Consider the following 22,019-nt stretch of genomic DNA (forward strand, 5'->3'; position numbering starts at 1 on the left):
CCAAGGGTACGTCTTGGAAACCACTACCACACCTTGGACTTTAAGACGTAATGTCTGTGTGCTCCTGCCACCCCGAACTCCATGGGGAGGCGCCAGGATGTCCCCGGACCTACTGTGAGACGCGGTGTGCAGCAAGCACTCAAGACCTACTGTGAGACGCGGTGTGCAGCAAGCACTCAAGACCTACTATGAGACGCGGTGTGCAGCAGGCGCTCAAGACCTACTGTGAGACGCGGTGTGCAGCAGGCGCTCAAGACCTACTGTGAGACGCGGTGTGCAGCAGGCGCTCAAGAGCAGCCGACGAAGCTCGGGGGCGGGACAGGTGTGTCCGCCCGGGGTCCGAAGGAGGTGCGGGAGGACCCCTGCGAGATCTGAGTGGGCTTTCCACGAGGCTGCGCGGAAGGGCGCTGGAGTGGGTATTGGGGGTTTGAGGAACAGAAATGGGGTCCCTGAGAAGCAGGGGTGGAGGTCTGTGGAAGAGGAAATGAAGACCCCCCGAAAGTGTGAATAAAGGGTGAAGCCACTGGGGACTCTGAGACGCTGAGGGATGAAGACCAGGCTGAGACGGGAGTCACGGGCGGCCCCCAACGGGCGGAGCTGGGGCTCACTGTGGAGGGCGGGAGGAGTCTAAGGATGAGACCGTGTCGCCCGTTGTGGCCCCTGTGACAGAGTTGGGTGGTCCGGGTGCGCTGGGAAGAGTGGTTGCAAAAGTGGGGGATTTTGTGGGCAGTGGGAATAAGGTCCGTGTGGCGGAGTCGAGGGGCCTCACGAGCCGTGCGAGTCTGTGTGTGAGAATGAAAGGGTGGGAGACAGCTACGGGGAGTCAGGGCCGGTGTGGATGGGTCGGGGTGCAAAGTTGGAGGGTTCCAGTGAGGCGGGGATAAGGGTCCACACGCGCCGGTGACGGGATCCCCGAGGCGGAGCTGGGGGAGCCTGGTGACGTGAGGGTCCCCCACAGGCCATCGCCGGGTTTCCACGACGGAGGGCTCCGCGTCGGCTCCCGGGCGCCCCCTGGCGGCTCCGGCCTCGCCGCCGCCGCCGCGGCTCCCACAATGCTCGCGTAGCCCGGCTTCAGCTCCTGTGGTGGCGGCGGCGGCGGCAGCTCCAAGATGGCGCAGACGATCTTCGAGGCCCTGGAGGGTGAGCGACGGCGGTGCCGGGGGAAGCGGCTGTTCCGCGTTGTGCCCCCTCCCGCCGCGCCCTCGCAGCGCTGGGCTCAGGGCGCGCGGCGGCCGCGGGGCGTAGGGCGCCGGGGCCGGAACAGCCGGGGGAGGGGCGCGGGCGGGAACAGCCGCGGGAACCGAGGCCTGTCGGTGGGGTGGGGGCCGCAACACCGAACAGCAGTGGAGAGGCGGCTCAGTGGTGGGGCGAGCCTCGGGACCGGAACAGCAGGGGAGAGAAAGCCCTGGGAGGGAGCACCGGGACCGGAACAGCCGGGGAGGGCTGGCCGAGCGGGGAGGGGGCCTCGGACCGGAACAGCACCAGCTGCAGGCGGGCGCGGGAGGGCTCTCCTGGAGCGAACAGCCGGGGAGTGTGGGGCTGGCCAGCGCTGGAGCCGCGCTGAGGGTGGAGACCCCTATTGCTGACCGTGGTGTTGGAGCTTCAGTGCGGCGGGAGGGCTTTGGGGGACGGCGCCGCCAAGCCAGACATTTTGACCACGAACTTGTATTGAGCGCCGATTCTGTGCCTCGTGCTGTGACACAGTCTTAAATTCAGACCAGGAAAGGATAGTCACCACCTGCGTGCAAGGCCGGGAATTGGTGCTTACAAAGCCAGCAAACATCGCTAGTTTGTGCACTGCCCTGGGGTGCAGAGTTTTATAAACTAAGACCAAGAAAGGATGGGTGCTAATGGTGTGCTTGGCTGGGACATGATGCTCCCAGACCTAAAACAGTAAACACCGGGCGCCAAATGATTGTCCTCTCCTCTGCAAGATCCTAAAATGGGCGTGGGCCTCAAGAGCAGTGAGTTGTGGGCTTTGGAGACAGCAAACACCGAGAGCCTGCTAGAAGTCATGGAGGAAGCATCAGTGACTTCAGGGTCAGGGCGAAGAATTAATGTTGGGGGGGATACAGATCCACAGATGTTCTTGGAGGGATGTGATAGGATAAGTATAAGTGTAATTAGAATACAGACTGAAAGTAGGCGGGACTAATGGTACGTGGCTGAGACCTTGAGAGCTGCTACTCCCCAGGAGATCTCAGTCATGTGCCTACACTTCTTGGAGGACCAGAGTTCTCACCTTGAAATGGAGTGTAACCCTCCCCCCCATTGGAAAGGTTGGTTTCAGGAATACTTATTAAACCAGACAGCCCAGGTCTCACAGTCCGGTGGGGAACAGATAAAAATGATAGAACTAGCAATTATAGAATAGTAGAAAAGACAAATAGTAAAAGAAAACTTTAGCTGGCTTTTACTGCTATGATGGAATGTGGAGGGCCAGGGTCAGTGGTGGTTCCCTCCGGGAGGCCAGTAGGATGGGGTGCAGCCTACTTTCTCTTTATGTCCCATGGGCTTCCCTGGGCTTTGAATTTTTACTTCAAAAAGGTGTTGTGTATTGAAAGATGAAGACAATAAAGGAAAAGTCAGTTCTGAGGGCAGTGTGATGCCTGCTGGGCTAGGGGAAGGGCAGCAGAACTGTGGGGATCTAGAGATGACCCAGGCAGTGGGAACTACATTTGCAAAGCGGCGGGGGGGGGGGGGCGGCGGGGGCGGGGGGGGGTGCAGAGAGGTCTTCTAGGACACACAGAAGTTCATGTGGGTGAGCAGCTAGAGATGAGGCTTGTGAACTTTATCTTGGATTTAATGTGGAGATAAAGGGTTTTCAGCAGGGTAGCAACACAATGTGATGTATGTTTTATAAAGTTCACCGGTGCTGCTCTGAGAACAGATTGGCGGGGGCCGCAGTGACAGCAGGAAGGTGAGTGAGATGACCGAAGTTGTCCTGCTGATAGTATGGGCCAGGGGGACTGCTGTGGGGATGGAGAGAAAGCGGATCTGAAATTATTTGGGAGGCAGAATAGGCTAGATTTGCTGAAGGACTAGAAATGCAGGGAGGGAGGGGTGATAGGTTGAAGGAAGAATCAAGGGGTGCCCCAGGGGCTGTGGTTGGGTGGACTGTGGTGCCCCGTTCTTATCAATGAGGATTACTGGAAGAGGAATAAACTTAGGGGTGGTGGTGACGTACTTAATTTGAGTTGTTTATTTTTATTTATTCAATTTTTATTTATTGATTTTAGAGAGAGAGGAAGGATGAGAGAGAAAGAGAAACATTGATTTGTTGTTCCACTTATTTATGCATTTGTTGGTTGATTCTTGTATGTGCCGTGGCCAGGGATCAAACCCACAGACTTGGCATATTGGGACAATGCTCTAACTAACTGAGCTACCCAGGCAGGACAGTTGGAGTTCAGTTTAGATAGGCAGCATTCTTTAAAAAAAAAAGATTTTCTTAGAGCAGTTTTAGGTTCATAACAAAGTTGAGAACTACTAGACTCCTAGCCAAGAAGGAGGCATAGGTAGATGCACTTTGCCTCACCTCACAACCAAAACAAGGACAACAGCATATTTAAAAGCAAAAAACAATCAGAACTGCCAGAAAATTGAACTGTATGGAGGTCCAAGAACCAAGGAGTTAAAGAAGAAATATTCATTCAGACTGGTAGGAGGGGTGGAGATGGGCAGCCGGTGTGGGGGGTGGGGACACACAGCAAGGAAGCAACTGGAGGACCAGGCAGGCGAGGTGGCAGCTGGTGGTCCCACATTTGCATGGAGTAAAGCGGGAGGAACAACTTGGGAGCGAGACAGACTGCACAACCCAGGGTTCTAGCCTGGGAAAGGAAAGCTTCAAAACCTCTGACTGTAAAAACCTGTTGGGGTTGCAGTGGTGGGAGAAACCCCTAGCCTCACAGGAGAGCTCACTGGGGAGACCCACAGGGTCATAGAATGTACATAAACCCACCCACCTGGGAATCAGCACCAGAAGGGCCCAATTTGCTTGTGGGTAGCAAGGGAAGTGACTGAAAGCTGGCTGAGAGCTGAGCAAGCAGCATTGTTCCCTTTTGGACCCTTCCCCCAAAAGACAGCACCATAACACAGTGACATGGGTTGCCCAGCCCTGGCAAATACCTAAAGCTCTGCTCCTTACAGTGCAACAGGTGTCCCAAGACAAAGAAATAGGCCCAAATGAAAGAGCATATCTAAACTAAAAAAAAAAAAACAAAACTAAACGATGAAGAGAGCCAACCTATCAGATGCAGAGTTCGAAACACTGATAATCAGGATGCTCAGATAAATGGTTGAGTATGTCACAAAATAGAGGAAAAAGTGAAGGTTATGCAAAGTGAAATGAAGAAAAATAGACAGGGAACCAACAGTGAAGGGAAGGAAACCAGGACTCAGATCAACAATTTGGAGCAGAAGGAAGAAATAAACATTTAGCCAGAACAGAATGAAGAAACAAGAATTCAAAAAATTGAGGAGAGGCTTAGGAACCTCTGCACCAACTTTAAGCATTTCCAACATCCAATCCATAGGGGTGCCAGAAAGAGAAGAGGAAGGACAAGAAATTGAAAACTTACTTGAAAAAATAATGAAGGAGAACTTCCCTAATCTGGCAAAGGAAATAGACTTCCAGGAAATCCAGGAAGCTCAGAGAGTCCCAAAGAAGTTGGACCCAAGAAGGAACACACCTAGGCACATCATCATTACATTAGCCAAGATGAAAATGAAGGAGAGAATCCTAGAAGCAGCAAGAGATAAGGGGACAGTCACCTACAAAGGAGTTCCCATCAGACTGTCAGCTGATTTCTGAAAAGAGACGTTAACAGGCAAGAAGGGGCTGGAAAGAAGTATTCCAAGTCATGAAATCCAAAGACCTACATCCAAGATTGCTCTATCCAGCAAAGCTTTCATTTAGAATGGAAGGGCAGATAAAGTGCTTCCTAGATAAAATCAAGTTAAAGGAGTTCATCATCACCAAGCCCTTAATATATGAAATGTTAAAGGGATTTATCTAAGAAAAATAAGATAAAAAATATGAACAGTACCTTGGCTGGTGTGGCTCAGTGGATTGAGTGTTGGCCTACAAACCAAAGGATCGCCTATTAGATTCCCAGTCAAGGCACATACTTGGGTTGTGGGCCAGGTCCCCAATAGAGGGTGCATGAGAGGCAGCCACCCACTGATGTTTCTCTCCCTCTCTTTCTCCTTTCCCCTCTATAAAAATAAATTAATTAAAAAATTAATAAGTGATTTAAAAATAAAAGAATATGAACAGTAAAGTGGCAACAAACTCACAATTATCAACAACTAAACCTAAAAAAATAAAAACAAAGCACATACCTAGAACAGGAACAGAATCACAGACATGGAGATCATGTGGAGGGTTATCAGTGGGGAGGCAAAGCAGGGAGAATGGGGTAAAAGGTACAGAGAATAAAAAGCATAAGTGGTTGGTACGAAATAGACAGGGGGACATTAAGAATAGTATAAGAAATGGGGAAGCCAAAGAACTTACATGTACAACCCATGGATGTGAATTAAGGCAGGGAATAATGATAGGAGGGAGTTGGATAGTAGGGCGGAGTGGAATAAAGGGGAGAAAAAAATGGGATGACTGTTATAACTTAATTAATTAAGTGTACTTTTTAATTTTAAAATATTTATTTATTTTTAGAAAGAGAGGGAGGGAGAAAAAGAGGGAGAGAAACATCATTGTGTAGCTGCCTCTCACACCCCCTACTGGCGACCTGGCCCACAACCCAGGCATGAGCCCTGACTGGGAATCAAACCAGCGACCCCTTGGTTCACAGGCTGGTTTCAATCCACTGAGCCACATTAACCAGGGCTAAAATATACTGAAAAAAATAGAGCAAAAGAAGAAAAAGTTGGGAGGAAGGTAGAGATTTTCTCACCTTTCCTCACCCCACATATTCATAGCCTGCCCACTCTCAACATCACTCACTGGAATGGTCCATGTTACCAAGGAGGAACCTATACCCCCACATCATAATCACCCAAAGTTCATGCTTTACCTCAAGGTTGACTCTTGGTATTGCGCATGCTGTTGGACAAATATATAATGACATGTATCCATTACTGTAATATCACAGAGTATTTTCTGCCCTAAAATCCTCTGTGCTCTGCCTATTCATTCCTCCCCCTGCAACCCCTGACAAACACTGAACTTTCTATTGTCTCCATAATTTTGATAGGCAGTATTTCTTTAAATATGTTTATTGACATTTTTAGAGAGAGAGAAAGGGATAGAGAGAGAGGAAAATTGATGTGAGAAACACCGATTGTTTGCCTACCGTTTGCACCCCTAGCTGGGTATCAAATGCACAACCTAGGTATGTGCCCTGACCAGGGATCGAACCCCCAACTTTTAGGTATACAGTACAACCCTCCAACCAACTGAGCCACACTGGCCAGGGTGACAGGCAGTATTTTTTAAATTAAAATATTTGTTTTGAAATAATTTTTTTCCTGAAGACTCATGTGCAGTTATAAGAAATAATACAGAGAAACCCCATGTATTCTTTACTAATTTTCCCCAATATAATATCTTGCAAAACTGTCCTATTATATACAACCAGTCAACACACAGGGCCGTTCCATCACTAATAGATATTGCACTTTTTTAGGCACACCCACCTCCTTCCCCCTGCCTTTCCTGATGTCTGGAAACCACTAGTCTGTTCTCCATTTCTAAAATTTTGTCATTTTAAGAATGTCATATAGCCCTGGCTGGCGTGGCTCAGTGGATTGTGTCCCTGCCTGTGAATGAACATGTCGTCAGTCCAAGTGCAGTCAGGGCACATACCAGGGTTGTGGGTCCGGTCCCCAATTAGGGGTGTGTGAGAAGCAACCAATCGATGTTTCTCTTACACATCAATGTTTCTCTCCCTTTCTTTCTCCCTCTCTTCTCCTCTCTCTAAAAATAAGTAAAATCTTTAAAAAAAAGAATGTCATGTAAATGGAATCCCATATTATATAACCTTTGAGACTGGCTTTTTTTCGTTCATCATAATTCCATGGAGGTTCATATACTATTGTTTATATCAATAGTTTTGTTTCTTTTTATTGTTCAGTAGTATTCCCTGGTATGAATATACCACAGGTTTTAAAAACTTTTTTATTTTTATTTTTTATTTGAAGAGTACGTTTATTAAAGCTGGAGACAGTGAAACAAGGAAGGGCTTAGGAGAGAAGAAGCAACAGGAGAGAGCCTAGGCGGGGCTGCTTTGGTTCTCCAGAAACGTTGTGGGGAAGAAGTGAGCCAAGGCAGGGACACTGTCAGCCCTCTGGAGAGTCAGAGAAAAGGGGCATGGGGACAGGTTTGGGGGATTAGCCCCGGATGAGCTGCTGCTGCCCATAGCTTCCCTGGTTCCAAGTCTTGTGGGGTGCCTTAGAGTTTAGGAGGTGCAGGCCCGTGGGGGAAGAAGAAGGGAAACGGAAAGGCGTAGGCACGCTCCCAGAAGGGAGAGCATGCCTGGGTGTATCAGTTTAACCATTCACTTACTGAAGGACATTTGAGTTGGTTGCAGTGTTTTACTATTACAAATAAAGCTATCAATGCTCATGTATAGATCTGCACACAAGTGCTAACACAATTTTGCATAAACAGTATAAGATTTACTGAAGCTCACTCAAGGAAGGAAGCATGAACTGCAATATTACGGAGAACTGGTTTAAGGGTGAGTGAGGCTGCCCAGAGAGTATAAGAGGGAAAGGAGAGAGTCCAGACAGAAGGAACCTTTGAAAATAGAAGCATTTGGGGGGTGGAGAACAGAAGCAGAGAGTAAAGCAGGCAGGGAGGGAGCCAAGAGAAAGGTGGGAGGAGACTCAGGAAGGGTGGTGTCTGGGAGCCAAAGAAGGGAGTGTTTCGGGAAGAAGGGAAGAAACGTCTGAAGCTGCCTGCTGGTCTTTGGTGATATTGGTGGAATCGTGGGGCTTAAGCCCCACTGGCGCGGGTGAAGGAAGATGGAGAAGTAGAGGATGTTAGATGGCTCTCATTAGATGCTTGATGTTGAAAAGAGAAGAGATGGGTATTTGGGTTCAAGAGGGCATTCTAGAGAGATCTGAGCATGTGTCATGGCTCAAGGGAAGAAGTTGCAAGCAGCGTTGGGACAGGGGCTAGTTGGTGGTGAGTGGTTTCTGAGGGAGCAGGAGTGGTTGGGGGGAAGGGCTAGCCTCAGGAGGGACACAGCCTGCATCGTGACAGGGGCAAGTGTGGATTCACTGTGGCTGATGAGCTAAGGGTTCTAATTTGCATTGCCGTTGGAAGCTGGGGCAGGATTCAGGTAAGAGCTGAAAGATTGGAGGGAGAGCATTGGCTGTGGAGACAGAAAGAAGGAGACAACCTCTAGGTTCCTTGGGATGAAGGCAGTGTGCCTCGGTGTCCTATGAGATGTGACTAAGCCTATCTTCCAGCTACTGACATGGCTAGATCAGTGTACTACTGTGAACCTCAACACTGACAACTAATTGGAAAACATGGAAGTAGTCTGCTTCTCAAGTGTCCCTGACTACAAATTAAGATTATTCTATTTTTAAAAAAATATATTTTATTGATTATGCCATTACAGTTGTCCTATGTCCTCCCCTTCATTCCCCTCCACCCTGCACCCCCCCACCATTCCCCCCATTTAGTTTATGACCACGTGTCTCAAGTTCTTTAGATTCTATATTTCCCACACTATTCTTTTTTTTTTTAAATATTTTATTATTTATTTATCTTCAGAGGGGAAAGGAAGGAGAGAGGAAGGAAACATCAGTGTATGGTTGCTTCTTGTGCATCCCCTGCAGGGAACTGGCCCCTGCCGGAAACTGGCCTGCAACCCAAGCATGTGCCCTGACTGGGAATCGAACCCCGATCGTCTGGTTCGCAGGCCCGCGCTCAATCCACTGAGCTATACCAGCCAGGGCTTTCCCACACTATTCTTGCCCTCTCTTGCCTGTCTATTTTCTACCTACCCTCTATGCTATTTTCTGTACTTTCTCCCCCCTTCTCCTCCTCCCACTCCCCTCTTGCTAACCCTCCATGTGTTCTTCATTTCTATGGTTCCACTCCTGATCTAGCTGTCCTCTTAGTTCGCTTTTGTTTTAGGTGTGATTGTTAATAACTGTGAGTTTGCTGTCCTTTCACTGTTCATATTTTTTATCTTCTTTTTCTTAGATAAGTCCCTTTAACGTTTCATATAATAAGGGCTTGGTGATGATGAGCTCCTTGAATTTGATCTTATCTGAGAAGCACTTTATCTGCCCTTCCATTCTAAATGAAAGCTTTGCTGGATAGAGCAGTCTTGGATGTAGGTCTTTAGATTTCATGACTTGGAATACTTCTTTCCAGCCCCTTCTTGCCTGTAAGGTCTCTTTTCAGAAATCAGCTGACAGTCTGATGGGAACTCCTTTGTAGGTGACTGTCCCCTTATCTCTTGCTGCTTCTAGGATTCTCTCCTTCATTTTCATCTTGGCTAATGTAATGATGATGTGCCTTGGTGTGTTCCTTCTTGGATCCAGCTTCTTTGGGACTCTCTGAGCTTCCTGGATTTCTTGGAAGTCTATTTCCTTTGCCAGACTGGGGAAGTTCTCCTTTATTATTTGTTCAAATAAGTTTTCCACTCGTGGCTGTTCCTCTTTCCCTTCTGGTACCCCTATAATTTGGATGTTGGAACATTACATTTAAAGATGTCCTGGAGGTGCCTAAGCCTCTCCTCAATTTTTTGAATTCTTGTTTCTTTATTCTTTTCTGTTTGGTCATTTTTTTCTTCCTTCTGGTCTGCTCCCTTGATTTGAGTCCCAGTTTCCTTTCCATCACTATTATTTCCTGTGCATTTCCCTTCATTTCACTTAGTTTAGCCTTCATTTGTTCCTCTAATTTATGACTATAATCAACCAGTTCTGTGAGCATCCTGATCACCAGTGTTTTGAACTGTGCATCTGAGAGGTTCACTATTTCCTGGTCACTTAGAATTATAGGCTCTGGGGCTTTGAGTTCTTCTTGAGCCATAATGTTTTGGTCTGTTTGCGCCTGTTACATATGAGGAGCAGATCCCTAGGTGTTCACCAGGGTGGGGCAACTCAGGTCGCCGAGTTATGACGTTGTATGTGGGGGCGGGGTCAAAGAGGGGCAATGGCAGTTCTTTCTGCTGCTTCCCGCCGCTGGGTCCTGCGTGGTCCATCTCACTGCTCTCTCCTTCACCTGGTTTATCTGTGCATGAATGTGTGACTGCGGTCAGCCAGCCGCCTTGCACCCTCACTGGGTCTGCCCATTGCTACCCCACACCTGGGATCCGTCCAGGGCTGCCTGAGTGCCTAGGTCAGTCCAGCGGATCTTTCTTGCCCAACCCTGCTCTGCCACTGGCTCCACCCCTCTTACCGGTCTGGCTGAGTGGTACATTGTTGTCGGACTTCCGTATAGTTCATTTTTCTGTGTTTTGGTTGCGGTTTTGTTACTAAAACTTTGTTGTCTTTAAACTTGGTTGTGCGAAGAGGCACAGTGTTTCCGCCTATGCCTCCATCTTGGCTGGAAGTCACAAGTTTGTTTAATTGAACATCTCAGAGGTCTTATTTGCCCAATGGGGTTAACATAGCGCACACTATGCTCTGTGTGGTCTCTGGCTCCCGGCCGCGCAACCCGACTCAAGATTATGCTATGTATTGAGGAGTAAAAAAGACAAACATGGATTGGGAAACAAAGGAACAAGGATACCCGAGAGCAAGCAGATTTGTGGGCTTTGTGGGATGTGGATGAAGAAGACTCGGTAATGTGATCTTCGGAGGTGCTGTATCACTTAGGATTAGATTCAGCCACGATGGAGAGCAGCACAAATTATGAGTGACTTGAATAGGCTAGGAGTTCATGTCTCTCACATGGGCGTTAGGAGGAAGATAGTCCAGAGCTATGAGGGCGACTGTGTTCTACAAAATTCTCAGAGGTCCAGGATTTTTCCACTTTTTTTTTTTTGGCCCTGCAATCCCTAGGGTATGGCCCTTTTCCTCATGATCTGGGATGGCAGCTAGAGTTCCCATCATCATATTCTTGTTTTAGGAAGCAGGATGGAGGATGGGACAAAAAGAGGGTCAAATACCAGGGAGCTTTTAAGAAAACTTCCCAGAAACTGCCATACACATCCCATTGGCTAGAACTGAGACATTCCCTAGCTGCGGGGGTGGCTGGGAAGTGTAATCTTTAATCTGGAACCATGTTTTCAGCCCAAGTCTTGGGTTCTGTTGCAGTGGGGGCACGAGAGCATGTATATCGTGGTGCAGCCAGCTGTCTTTGCCATGGAGGCTTACAGTGAGTTGGGCTCATGAGGGTGAAATCAGAGCAGGATGCTGGGCCCACCTTCCAAAGAGGTTTCATTTCTTTCTTCAGGAATGGACAATCAGACCGTCCTGGCTGTCCAGTCATTGTTGGATGGCCAAGGAGCAGTCCCTGATCCAACAGGCCAGAGCGTCAACGCACCCCCTGCTATCCAGCCACTGGGTGAGTATCTGCTTAGTGGGAAGGATGAGTGGCTCCCCTTGAAAAACAACAGGTACTTAGGAAGGGATATGGGAGGGAATTGCTCGTATGGTCCCCTGGATGTCTGCTGTCTGAACCATCTTCCCTTTCTCCCAGCCTGGATCTTTGGGCTAATGCCTTTCTCTGCTTAGCTCTGAGGATGCTCTCTTTCAATCACTTAGTAAATGTGGGGATCATGACACCGGAATAGCCAGTAGTCCTGATGCTTGGCAATGCTTGTACCTTTGACCCAGAAGTCATTGCTCAGCCTCCCTTCTGTGGAAAGAACAGGCTGAGCACGAACCTCTCTAACTTACAGGCTGTGCCCCTAAGGCACAGAGAGAGCAAAGAGCTTCTTTTAGAGCCCCGTGTGCGTCTCTGTGTTCAACTGTTTATTACACAAACTTATATGAGTACTTGGGAGCCACGCTGGGACCAGAAAGAAATACATCTGGGTTTGAATCCTTGTTCCTGTAGTTCCTGGCTCTGTGATTTTGGGCAAGTGAGTTAACCTCTCTGTGCCTGAGTTTTCACATCTGTATAATGGGGATAATTTTCTTAACTCATAGAAATCTTGTGATGATACTTGGGATATGTTTTTAACTGTTATAAATAAGAAATCAAGTTTCTTGTGGTTTATACAAGATTAAAGTTTACTTTTCTGTTACATGAAGAGTACTCATGGACATTTGGAGTAGGTATGGTGAGACTCGTATTTCTTTTTTGTGGCTGTATTGTCCTCAACATGCTGTTTAGGGGGGCTGCTCTAGTCTCTCACTTTCATTTCTAGCCAACATAAAGGTAAGAAAGAAGGAAGTGGAAGTCATACCTCTTCCTTTTAAGGAAGTTACTCAGGCAGTATACTTATGTTCTTGACCTATTGGTTAGAGTTAAGTCACGTGATATGTATAGCTGCAAAGAAGTCTGGAAAATACAGTCTTTCACAGACAGCCATGTAGCCAACTAAAATTTGTGTTGAGACTGAATATCTAATGACAATTAAACATTTCTGCTACAGCATGTCAAATGCTTGCACAGTGCATGGCCTGTGGTAGGCCCTCAATAATGGGTCGTGCTAACTGTAACTAATCATTTAGTTTTTCATTCATTCAACAAACATCCACCAAGGGCCTCCTCTGTGCCCAGGAGATATTGCAGTTATGGTGAAAAGTAAGACGTATTTTCTTCCCTTAGAGGACTAACAGTTTGGTGATGATGGGGAAAGTGTGATATGAGAGGCAGGTCTAGAGGAACGAACTGTGGCCACTGCTTTAGGAAGGCTTCCTGGAGGAGGTGGTCTCTGAGTTGAGCCTTGTAGAATGAGTTGGTCTGAGTGAGGCAGTTTGACAGGGAAAAATGGGATGCAAAGCCACAAAGAGTGTGATCATGTGGTCTATTTAGACTGATGAATAAATTCATGCAGAATAAAGAATGTGAAGTTCTCAGCTTTGAAGCGAACCCACTTTACTATTTCCTGATTCTGATTTTTCAGTACCTTCATGCACATGGCTGGGTACTCCCACAGGTGCTGTAGGGTATTGAAAGCTCCTAGGAAGCACAAAATTAGCACGTGACCCACACACATGGATCATAGAATGCTGTTATTCTGGTCCATCCTCAAGTCTGCTCCCATTTTTCACTGTAATACCCCTTCTTTGTTCTTGCTTTTTTTTTTGTTATTTCCCTCCCACACACTATTCTGTGGTGTGACCCCTAGATGATGAAGATGTCTTTCTTTGCGGGAAATGTAAGAAGCAGTTCAACTCACTGCCGGCGTTTATGACCCACAAGCGGGAACAGTGCCAGGGGAATGCCCCGCCCTTGGCCACAGTCTCTTTGGCCACCAACAGCATCTACACGCCTTCAGCAGCACCCACAGCAGTCCAGCAGGCCCCGCCTCCTGCAAATCGCCAGGTATTCTTTCCTTCTATTTCTTTTTAAAAGATTTTACTTATCTTTAGAGAGGGGGAAGGGAGGGAGAAAGAGAGAAAGCAACATCAATCTGAGAAACATTGATTGGTTGCCTCTTGCACACCCCCAACCAGGGACCTGGCCCACAATCCAGGCGCATGCCTTGACCTGAATTGAATTGGAGACCTTTTGGTTTGAAGAATGATGCCCAGTCCACTGAGCCACACCTGTCAGGTCCAGGTGTTCTTTCAATTGTTTGTTTATTCATTTATCCATTCAGCAGGTCTTTTTTTGAGCACTCACTATGTATGAAGCACTGGGCAGGCATTAGGGATATAGTGATGGACAAACAGACCAAGTCACTGCCCTCATGGAGTTAAGTGAAATAGATGGTACCTAAATTTGTAGAGATGCTTTTTTCAGGATGTTAAATGCAGAGAGAGATGGGATGCTAATACAGGGCTGGGAGGTTTTGCCATTTTTGTACATGGTACTTAGGAAAGGCTCTGTGAAGAAGTGGCATTTGAGTAGAGACCTAAGGAGGTGAGGGAATGAGTTAGCAGCCAGCTCGGGGAATAGTATTCCAGGAAGTGCAAAGGCCCTGAGGCAGGCATGTGCTGGGTTTATTCTGGGAACAGCAAGGAGGTAAGAGTGGCTGGAGCTGAATGAGAGAGGAGGAGGGTGGGAGAGGATAAGGTCAGAGAGACAACAAGGGGGTCTTGGTAGATCATGTGGGACTTACTGACTTTTACTCTGAGAGATGGGAGCCATTGGAGGGTTTGGAGTAGAAGAGGGGTGGGGTCTGATTTACACTTTGACTGGGTCACTCTCAATACTGTATAGAGAAGAGATTTTGGAGGCAGTCAAGAGAGAAAGCCAGGGCACCCATTAGTGAGCTGTTGTGCAAGTCCAGACAGAGGGTAGTGGTGGCAGAGTTCGAGAGGATTATGAGATTTTGGAACTGTTTTGAAGGTGGAGCCATCAGGGCTTGTGGATAGATTGGGTGTGGGATGTGAGATCAAGAGGCGTTAGGGTGACTCCAGAGTTGGCGTTGCCGTTAACCAAAGTAGGGAGATGGCTAGGAGGAGTTTTGGGGGATGTCATGAGTTCAGCTTGGCAGGTTGCATTTGCGATGCCCATTGGACCTATGAGTGGGAGCAGTGAAGATGCAGACCCACAAGTCTGGAGGTCAGGGGAGAGGGTCAGGTGGGAGGTATCTGGAGAAGCTTCCAGAGTCCTCAGCCAGCAACACAATTCTGGAGTAAAGACACTCAGGGTGGCGACACTTAGAGGGATTAAAGAATCCTCGTAAAGGGAGCTGGGCAGGCCTCAGGATGCCGACTCAAGGAGTTGAATTTCCTCTAACTTCCACTTATCTCCCTCTTTCTATTTCTTTTTTTAAATTTTTTTATTTATTGATTTTAAAGAGAAGGGGAGAGGGAGAGAGAGAGAGAAAGAAAGACATCGATTTGTTGTCCCACTTATTTATGCATTCACTGGTTGATTGTCATATGTGCCCTGACCAGGGATCAAGCAAGCTGTACCTTTAGCATTTCAGGATGACACTGACTAACAGGCTACTTGGCTGGGGCACCTTATTTCTTTAAAACATTATCTTCATCCATTGTGTAGACATAATTCCTGTCATCAAAATAAAAACCTTCAGGCCCTGGCCAAGTAGCTCAGTTGGTTAGAGCATCAGCCCATATGCCAGGGTTGCAGGTTCCATCCCCCGTCAGTGTACATACAAGAATCAACCAGTTATTTCCTGGACAAGGACATAACTTCAGAATACAAGCTGTTGGTTGTGGGCAAACATGAACTGCCTGCCTAGGAGGCTTGAATAGACATGGATATGATGTCCCATTTTTTCATTTCAGCCTGACATATGTGACATTGTAAAAAACATGTAAGCCTGAGTCTACATTGTCTTTCCTGGCCAGAACGTGGGGCATTCTCCTAACTTTCCTGGGCTGCCCTTGCTTGGTTGAAGGGAAGGACATCCTATTTGAACAGGGCTCTGGATTCAGGGACCGGGTCACTGCTGTCCCCAGAGGTCCTACAGAGACAGCTGACCTAGGAAGATGCCCAGGGCCTGCCAGTAAAGAAAAGCAATAGCTAAAGAAATCAAAACAGCCTTTCCACTTGCTGAGAGGAGCAGTCACTGCATGTTTGACGTTCTCTTGCGAGGTCTGCCTTTTATCCTCACTGTTAACCTGAGAGCATAGTTTATTTTTAATACTCATTTGTATGTTTGCGAATAATGCATGTTTCCCTTCTCCTTTGTAAAAAAGTGTTACAAATCAAGGCACCGTTGGCACTATTCTTCTCCCCTACCCTCAGGTAGCTGCTGATGGATATCCTTCTCAAACTTTTAATCTTTTTTAAAAGATTTTATTTATTTATTTTTAGAGAGAGGGGAAAGGAGGGAGAAAAAGAGGGAGAGAAGCATCATTGTGTGGTTGTCTCTCATGTGGCCCCCACTGGGGACCCGGCCTGCAACCCAGGCACATGTCCTGACTAGGAATCAAACCAGCGACCCTTGAGTTCACAGCCTGCGCTCAATCCACTGAGCTACACCAGCTAGGGCCTTCTCAATCTTTTAAGGTACTTTCTTCACACATTACTTAAGTCTTCACAGAAATTATAGAGTAGTATTGCTTTAGGTTTTACCTACTATATAGCATTCTATCCACGACTATATTATATTTTTTAAATTCATTTCCCTATTGATGGACATCAGGTTATAAGAAACAGCACCATGCAGAATGCTTTTGCTCATGAACTCCCTGTGGACATGTTTGTTTCTCTAGGGTAGATGCCAGAAAGTGTTATTGCTGGGTCATAGGCTATGTGCCTTAAGGGGAGGTGTGATTGATTCTTCTCATTTGATAGGTGGGGAAATGGAGGTTCAGAGAGGTAGAATGACCTGCCCAGGGTCACACAGCAGCAGGGAGCATCAGAGGAGGAAATAGATTTCAGGTCTGTGGGACTTCGGAACCCAGATCATTTGCGTCATGCCCTCTGCTTTTTTCCAGAGCCTCACACATGTTCATTTCTCTCTCTCTCTTTCATCTTTCATCCTCTGTCTCTTTCCAGATCTCTACGTATATCACAGTGCCCCCGTCCCCACTGATCCAGACCTTGGTGCAGGGGAACATCTTGGTGAGCGACGACATGCTCATGTCTGCTATGTCGGCCTTCACATCCCTGGACCAGCCCATGCCGCAGGGCCCCCCGCCTGTGCAGGTAAGCCGGGGACTGACTTCTTTCAGGATCCTGATTCCAGGCCTGCGTGTTGACTCCTGCAGATTCAGCATGTCATAGAAAGAAGGGGGCTTGGCCCCAGCTCTCCCCCATGCTGAGGAGGACAGCCAGCCTCCCCTTGCCCAGCCCTGGGTGGGAGGGAAAGCTGCCACGTTAGCGGGGACCTAGAATGTGACTTTGGAGTTTCATAGCCACAGTCAGCTATTTTACCTCCTGGTTTTACTCTTAACAGAAGTGTTCCATGTCCTTAGAAAAACATTTAAAAATACACAAGAAAAGTGAGAAAAAAAAGCTTAATTGTTCATAATCTGGAAAGTAAAGAGATATTGTAACTGGCTGGAATGTGTAGTTCTTGGTTGGATTCTGGGTTGTGGGTGGGGGCGGGGGGAAGTCATAAAGACATTATTGGGGAAATTAGAATATGGAGGAATTTGAATATGTTAAATAATAGTATTATATTAATATTCAATTCCTGAGTGTGATGATTGCATTGTGGTTTTATAGGAGAATATCTTTGTTCTTTGGAGATGCATCTGAGGAACAAAGTATAATGATGTCTGTAACATCCATAAGTCTAAGTGGCTTGATGAAACTGTGTGTGTGTGTGTATATTCATGTGCACACACATATTGCATGTGTGGCAAAATGGTAACAATTGAGTGAATAAGATGAAGCATAAAGACTGTCCTATGTATTTTTCCAACCTTTCTGTAGGTTTGAAATTTTTCAGAATAAAAGTTGGGAAATCAGTCACTCACTCTCCCTCCACTCAAAAGAAAACGCTCTCAAAATTGTGGCTTTCCTGACTTCCTTGAATGCAAGTAAAAATAGAAATAGCCCTTTTTAGCCCTGGCTGGTGTAGCTCAGTGGATTGAGCACAGGCTGCGAACTAAAGGGTCACTAGTTCGATTCCCAGTCAGGGCACGTGCCTGAGTTGCAGGCCAGGTCCCCAGTAGGGGGCGCATGAGAGGCAACCACGCATTGATATTTCTCTCCTTCTTTTCCACTCTCTCTAAAAATGAATAAATAAAATCTTTTTAAAAAAATAAAAAGAAATAGTCTCTAAAAATAAATATAGGGGTGAGCAAAAGTAAGTTTACAGTTGTTTGGAAAATGACACGCAGGCTATTATTGTTACAATAATAGCATTATTAACTCAAAAGACTGTCACAGTGCAACTGTTAAACCTACTTTTGGGCACCCATGTACATTTATAGTTTACATAAACTATATAAACTATATAGTTTATATAGTTTGCACAAATATAAACAGGTCATGTCACGCACTGTTCTGGAACTTGCTTTTCTTACTTCACCTTTTGTTTAACCTCATTCTCTATGGCTATAACTCTCCATCAGTATTTCCCAAAAAGTTCTTTGGAATGCTGGCTCCTTGGGATTTTCCAGTATAATAAGGATCTCTGGTCAAAGCAGCCTCTGGAGGAATTCTACTTCTTCCCTTGCTTTATTCCTGGGCTTTTCCTGCAGTAAAGAAATACTTTTGATTTTAAAAAATATGTATGTTTAATTTTAGAGAGAGAGGAAAGAAGAGAGAGAGACAAACATTGATGTGAGAGAGAAACATCATCGATTGGCTGCCTTCCATATGCACCCTGACTGGGAATTGAACCCCCAACCCTTGGCTTATGGGACAGTGCTCCAACAAACTGAGTCACACTGGTCAGGGCAAGAAATACTTTTGACTTTGTCATCCCAGATTTTTCCCAAACATACTTTACTTTGGAACTCAAAGAACAGTTAAAAGGAGGATCCTTCCTTCCTTCCTTCCTTCCTTCTTTCTTTCTAAGGGTGAGGGAGGGAGAAAGGCAACAGAGAAACATTGATGTGAGAGAAAAATATTGACTGATTGCCTCTTGTATGAGCCCCAAGTGGGGACCTAAGCTACAACTCAGGCATGTGCTCTGACCAGAAATTGAACCAGCCACCTCTTGCTTTGCCAGACGATGCCCAACCAACTGAGCCACATGGGTCAGGGCTAAGGAGCACCCTTTGTGAAATACTGCTCAGCATCATCGTTTTAATAGCAGCAAAGGATTCCATCATGTAGATGGATCATCCTCTGTTTAGTCAGGCTTCTGTGGATGGACGTGTGTAGGTTGTTGCCTTTTTTTGCTGCTCTAAAAACTACTGGAGAACATCCATATGTAGATATGTTTGCCCACCTGCTTGATTATTTTTGTAGAATAAATTTCTAGAATCAATGGTTATGTTTGGGGGTCCATAGCCACCTGCCCATTTGATGACTCTCTAGAAAGACTCCCAGGATCCAGGATGGTTGTACTGATGGCTGTGCCTTATGACAACAAAAGAATACTCAGCACTGTCAGGACGGGAACAAGACATACCAGCTGGAGTCTAGACTCCAGGTGCAGGTTTCCAAAGTTCTCCTTTTGGGGAAGTGGGGAGAGGCTGCACAAAACACTTCCTTCTCCAGCAAGGGAGAGCAACAACATGTGTGCAGTGTTTCTGCCCAAGGACACACACCTAAGACTCTAAGCCTCAGGCTTTTATTGGGGATTGGTCACAGACACCCAGTCATAATGATCAAAGTTCTAGACTTCCAGATGAGAAGAAGGTGTTCACCATAAATCACATGGTGTGTGCAGTCTAAGCAAGTTTATACTGTACAGTTCATGCCCCAAGTGGGCAGAAGAGCCTTAGCAACATAAGGAACCACCTACAAGGCAGGTTCTCAGATGCTAGTCAGGAGCCAGTCCTATACGCAAGCCTTTCTAAAAACAGCAGCAGTAGGCCTGCTGTATGAACTTGTTCCTGCACGAGCTGCACCATTTCTGTGGACTTTCGTAAAGAAAAGGAATAGCAGTACCAAGCTGATGGCTCCTCTGAATTCTCCCCTGTTTCCATGCCCCACCCCCAGCATCGTCCTCTGAGTTGCCTTGTGAGGGGCTATTCTTTCCACATAGTTAAGACAAATGTCCTTCACTGCTAAACAAGAGGCTATGATGCTTTAATTTTCTCTTCTGATTTCAGAGCAGCCTGAGCATGCATTCTGCACCCAGCTACCTCGCCCAGCCTCCGCCACCCCCTCCACCCCCTCCACCACTGCCCCCGCCCCCACCACCCCAACCCCCACCACCCCCGCCTCAGAGCCTGGGTCCCCCTGGGCGTCCCAACCCAAGTGGGACTGGTGTGGTGGAGGTGTACAGTGCCACGGCCCCCCTGGCTGGAAGTGGAACAGTGGAGATCCAGGCATTGGGAATGCCGCCCTACCCACCCCTCGAGGTGAGCAGAGGTTGGGGGTTGGGGCAGAGGGGGAGAAACTGGTCATGGTCATCATGGGTAACCTGGGCCTTTCCTGAGCACCAACCGTGTGCCAGACACTGTACTGGAGATACCGTGGTGGGGATTTTCAGAACCAGATCCTAGAGTGTCCACCATCATGGGAAACAGGGACTTTAATGCCGCCATCATAGCTATAAATGTAAAATGCGAACCATGAGAAAGTGGTGTGAAGGAGAGAGTATAACATAAACACAGATTGCCCTCAGGGAGTGCTCAGGACAGTCAGAGAATACCTGTTTTTTGGGGAGAGGATGCCCCAAATTACCTATGTGTCTTACACTTTTTTAAACTAGCTAGGTGTATCAGTCAGCTATGTCTTTGTAAGGAATATCCACAAAACTGCAGTGAAAAGTAGCAAAACTGTTTCTTGTTCTCACATCTATGGTGGTCAGTGTGGCAGTTCTGCTGATCTTGGCTGGGCTTCCCCATGTCTGGAGGTTGGCTGGCTCCCAGCTGCTCTAGCATGGCCTGGGGTGGAATGAGTAGGGTAACCCAGCTCTGCTCCACACGGCTTTCATCCTCCAGCAGGTTAGCCAGGCATGCTTTCACTGTGGTGGTGGAGACGCAGTGGTGCAAGCAGAAATGCTCAAGGCTTCTTGGGGCTTAGGCTTATAAGTGGCACAGTCACTCCTGTGGGTCAAAGCACATCCAAGGCCAGCTTAGATTTAAGAAATAAGATAATAGATGTTATCTCTTAATGGGTAAATCTGCACAATCATGCTGCAAAGGGCATGGGTACAGAAAGAGGTAAAGGATTAAGGCCATTGTACAATCAGTGCATCATATACACCATGCTGACTCTCTGCTGAAGAGCTCTCAGCTATAAGCAGTCTACTCTCAAGGAGATGAGTTCAGAGTCTGCCCCCAGCACTTCCTAGCAGTGCTAGGGGCATGGTTATAACAGAAAGAGCCTGCCTGCACTTGAGGTCACATTATTCCCGACTCACCCTAGAATCAGCCATATAGACATTCCACATCAGGTAGCATCTATGCGTAAGGAGAACCAGACCAGTGGGGAAATTCCACCACCAGCCATGCGAGGTTCTGAGAGCCTGCCAGAGGATTTGTGCTAGTCTGGGAGAAGAAAGCAACCTTCTCTCAGGACTTTGTTGAACTGAAAAAAGAAAAGTTAAGTCAGTGAGATGCTGAGAGGATGATGGCCTGGTAGGCAAGGGGGCCAGCACCAGGGGAGCTGCCACTTTTTATTTTCCATGGAGATGAGGGTGCCTTTTGAAGTTGGAGCCTGAGTCATCTTTGATTTTGCATCATTAGCACTTAGCAGAGTACCTGGCCTTTAACAGGTATCCAAAACAGGACCCTCTGAGTTCGATTTCCTCTCTAAAATGGGAACGCCTCTTGCAGAGCCATTGAGGGTAATGAGAGCTACCCCAGTGGCAGTCTCATAATTGCTCCTGAGTGATGGGTGAATTCATTGAGTGTGGCATTGGTCAGGAAAATAGAAACCCCTCTAGGTATTTCTGGCAGAGGGATTGAATACAAGAAGTTGGGTGCTTACAAAGCTGATAGGAGGGCTAGAGGAACTAAAGTCGGGGTTGGCGGGCATCGCTGGTTTTCAGTCACTGTTGTTGCTTGGCCCTGAGAGCCAGGGCGCCGCTGCTGTGCCGAGAAGTGAGGAAACGGTAGGATTCTGTTGCTGATGTTCCAGCTGCCCTGCCATCCTTGGGGGCTAGTTGTTAGGAAGGAGATGTAGAGTTCAGCCAGCCCCTCCCAAACTCGTGACTAAATCTGCCCCTCTCCTACTCCGGCTGCCGCAGGGTGGTTGCTACCTCCCTTCTACCTTCTGCATCTCATTGTTTTTGTGGGCAGAACCTCATCTGTGTACAGAGCCATACTGCAACACAGTCTGGAAACGTGGTCCCAAGCTTCCCACCCCTGTATTTCAGGGGAGAGCGTGAGGGGTGTGGGAATGGTGCCAAGAGCCAACAGACAAGATCTGGCAGAAGCATCTGATGCCACATCAGATGCCCCATACATGCATACATGAA

At 47.3% G+C, this 22,019-nt stretch overlaps 1 protein-coding gene across 3 annotated transcripts in view; it reads left to right on the plus strand.

Moving 5' to 3' along the window:
* Positions 1-1,026: 1,026 nt before the first annotated feature.
* ZNF341 (zinc finger protein 341) overlaps positions 1,027-22,019 on the plus strand; it is a 50,476-nt gene continuing 29,483 nt past the window's right edge. For 2 of the 3 annotated variants that reach the window (XM_037043885.1, XM_037043886.1), the window contains exons 1-5: positions 1,027-1,140; positions 11,384-11,494; positions 13,230-13,426; positions 16,523-16,672; positions 19,702-19,953. In XM_037043885.1, coding sequence (XP_036899780.1) covers positions 1,110-1,140; positions 11,384-11,494; positions 13,230-13,426; positions 16,523-16,672; positions 19,702-19,953 — 741 coding nt within the window. In that variant the 5' untranslated portion in view covers positions 1,027-1,109. Of the gene's footprint in view, positions 1,141-11,383; positions 11,495-13,229; positions 13,427-16,522; positions 16,673-19,701; positions 19,954-22,019 lie in introns of those variants that run through there. The other variant, XM_037043887.1, reaches the window with a different exon arrangement.

The sequence above is a fragment of the Sturnira hondurensis genome, unplaced genomic scaffold (assembly GCF_014824575.4).
Source record: "Sturnira hondurensis isolate 20B ecotype Veracruz unplaced genomic scaffold, ASM1482457v3 Scaffold0004136, whole genome shotgun sequence".
NCBI classification, from domain to species: Eukaryota; Metazoa; Chordata; class Mammalia; order Chiroptera; family Phyllostomidae; genus Sturnira; species Sturnira hondurensis.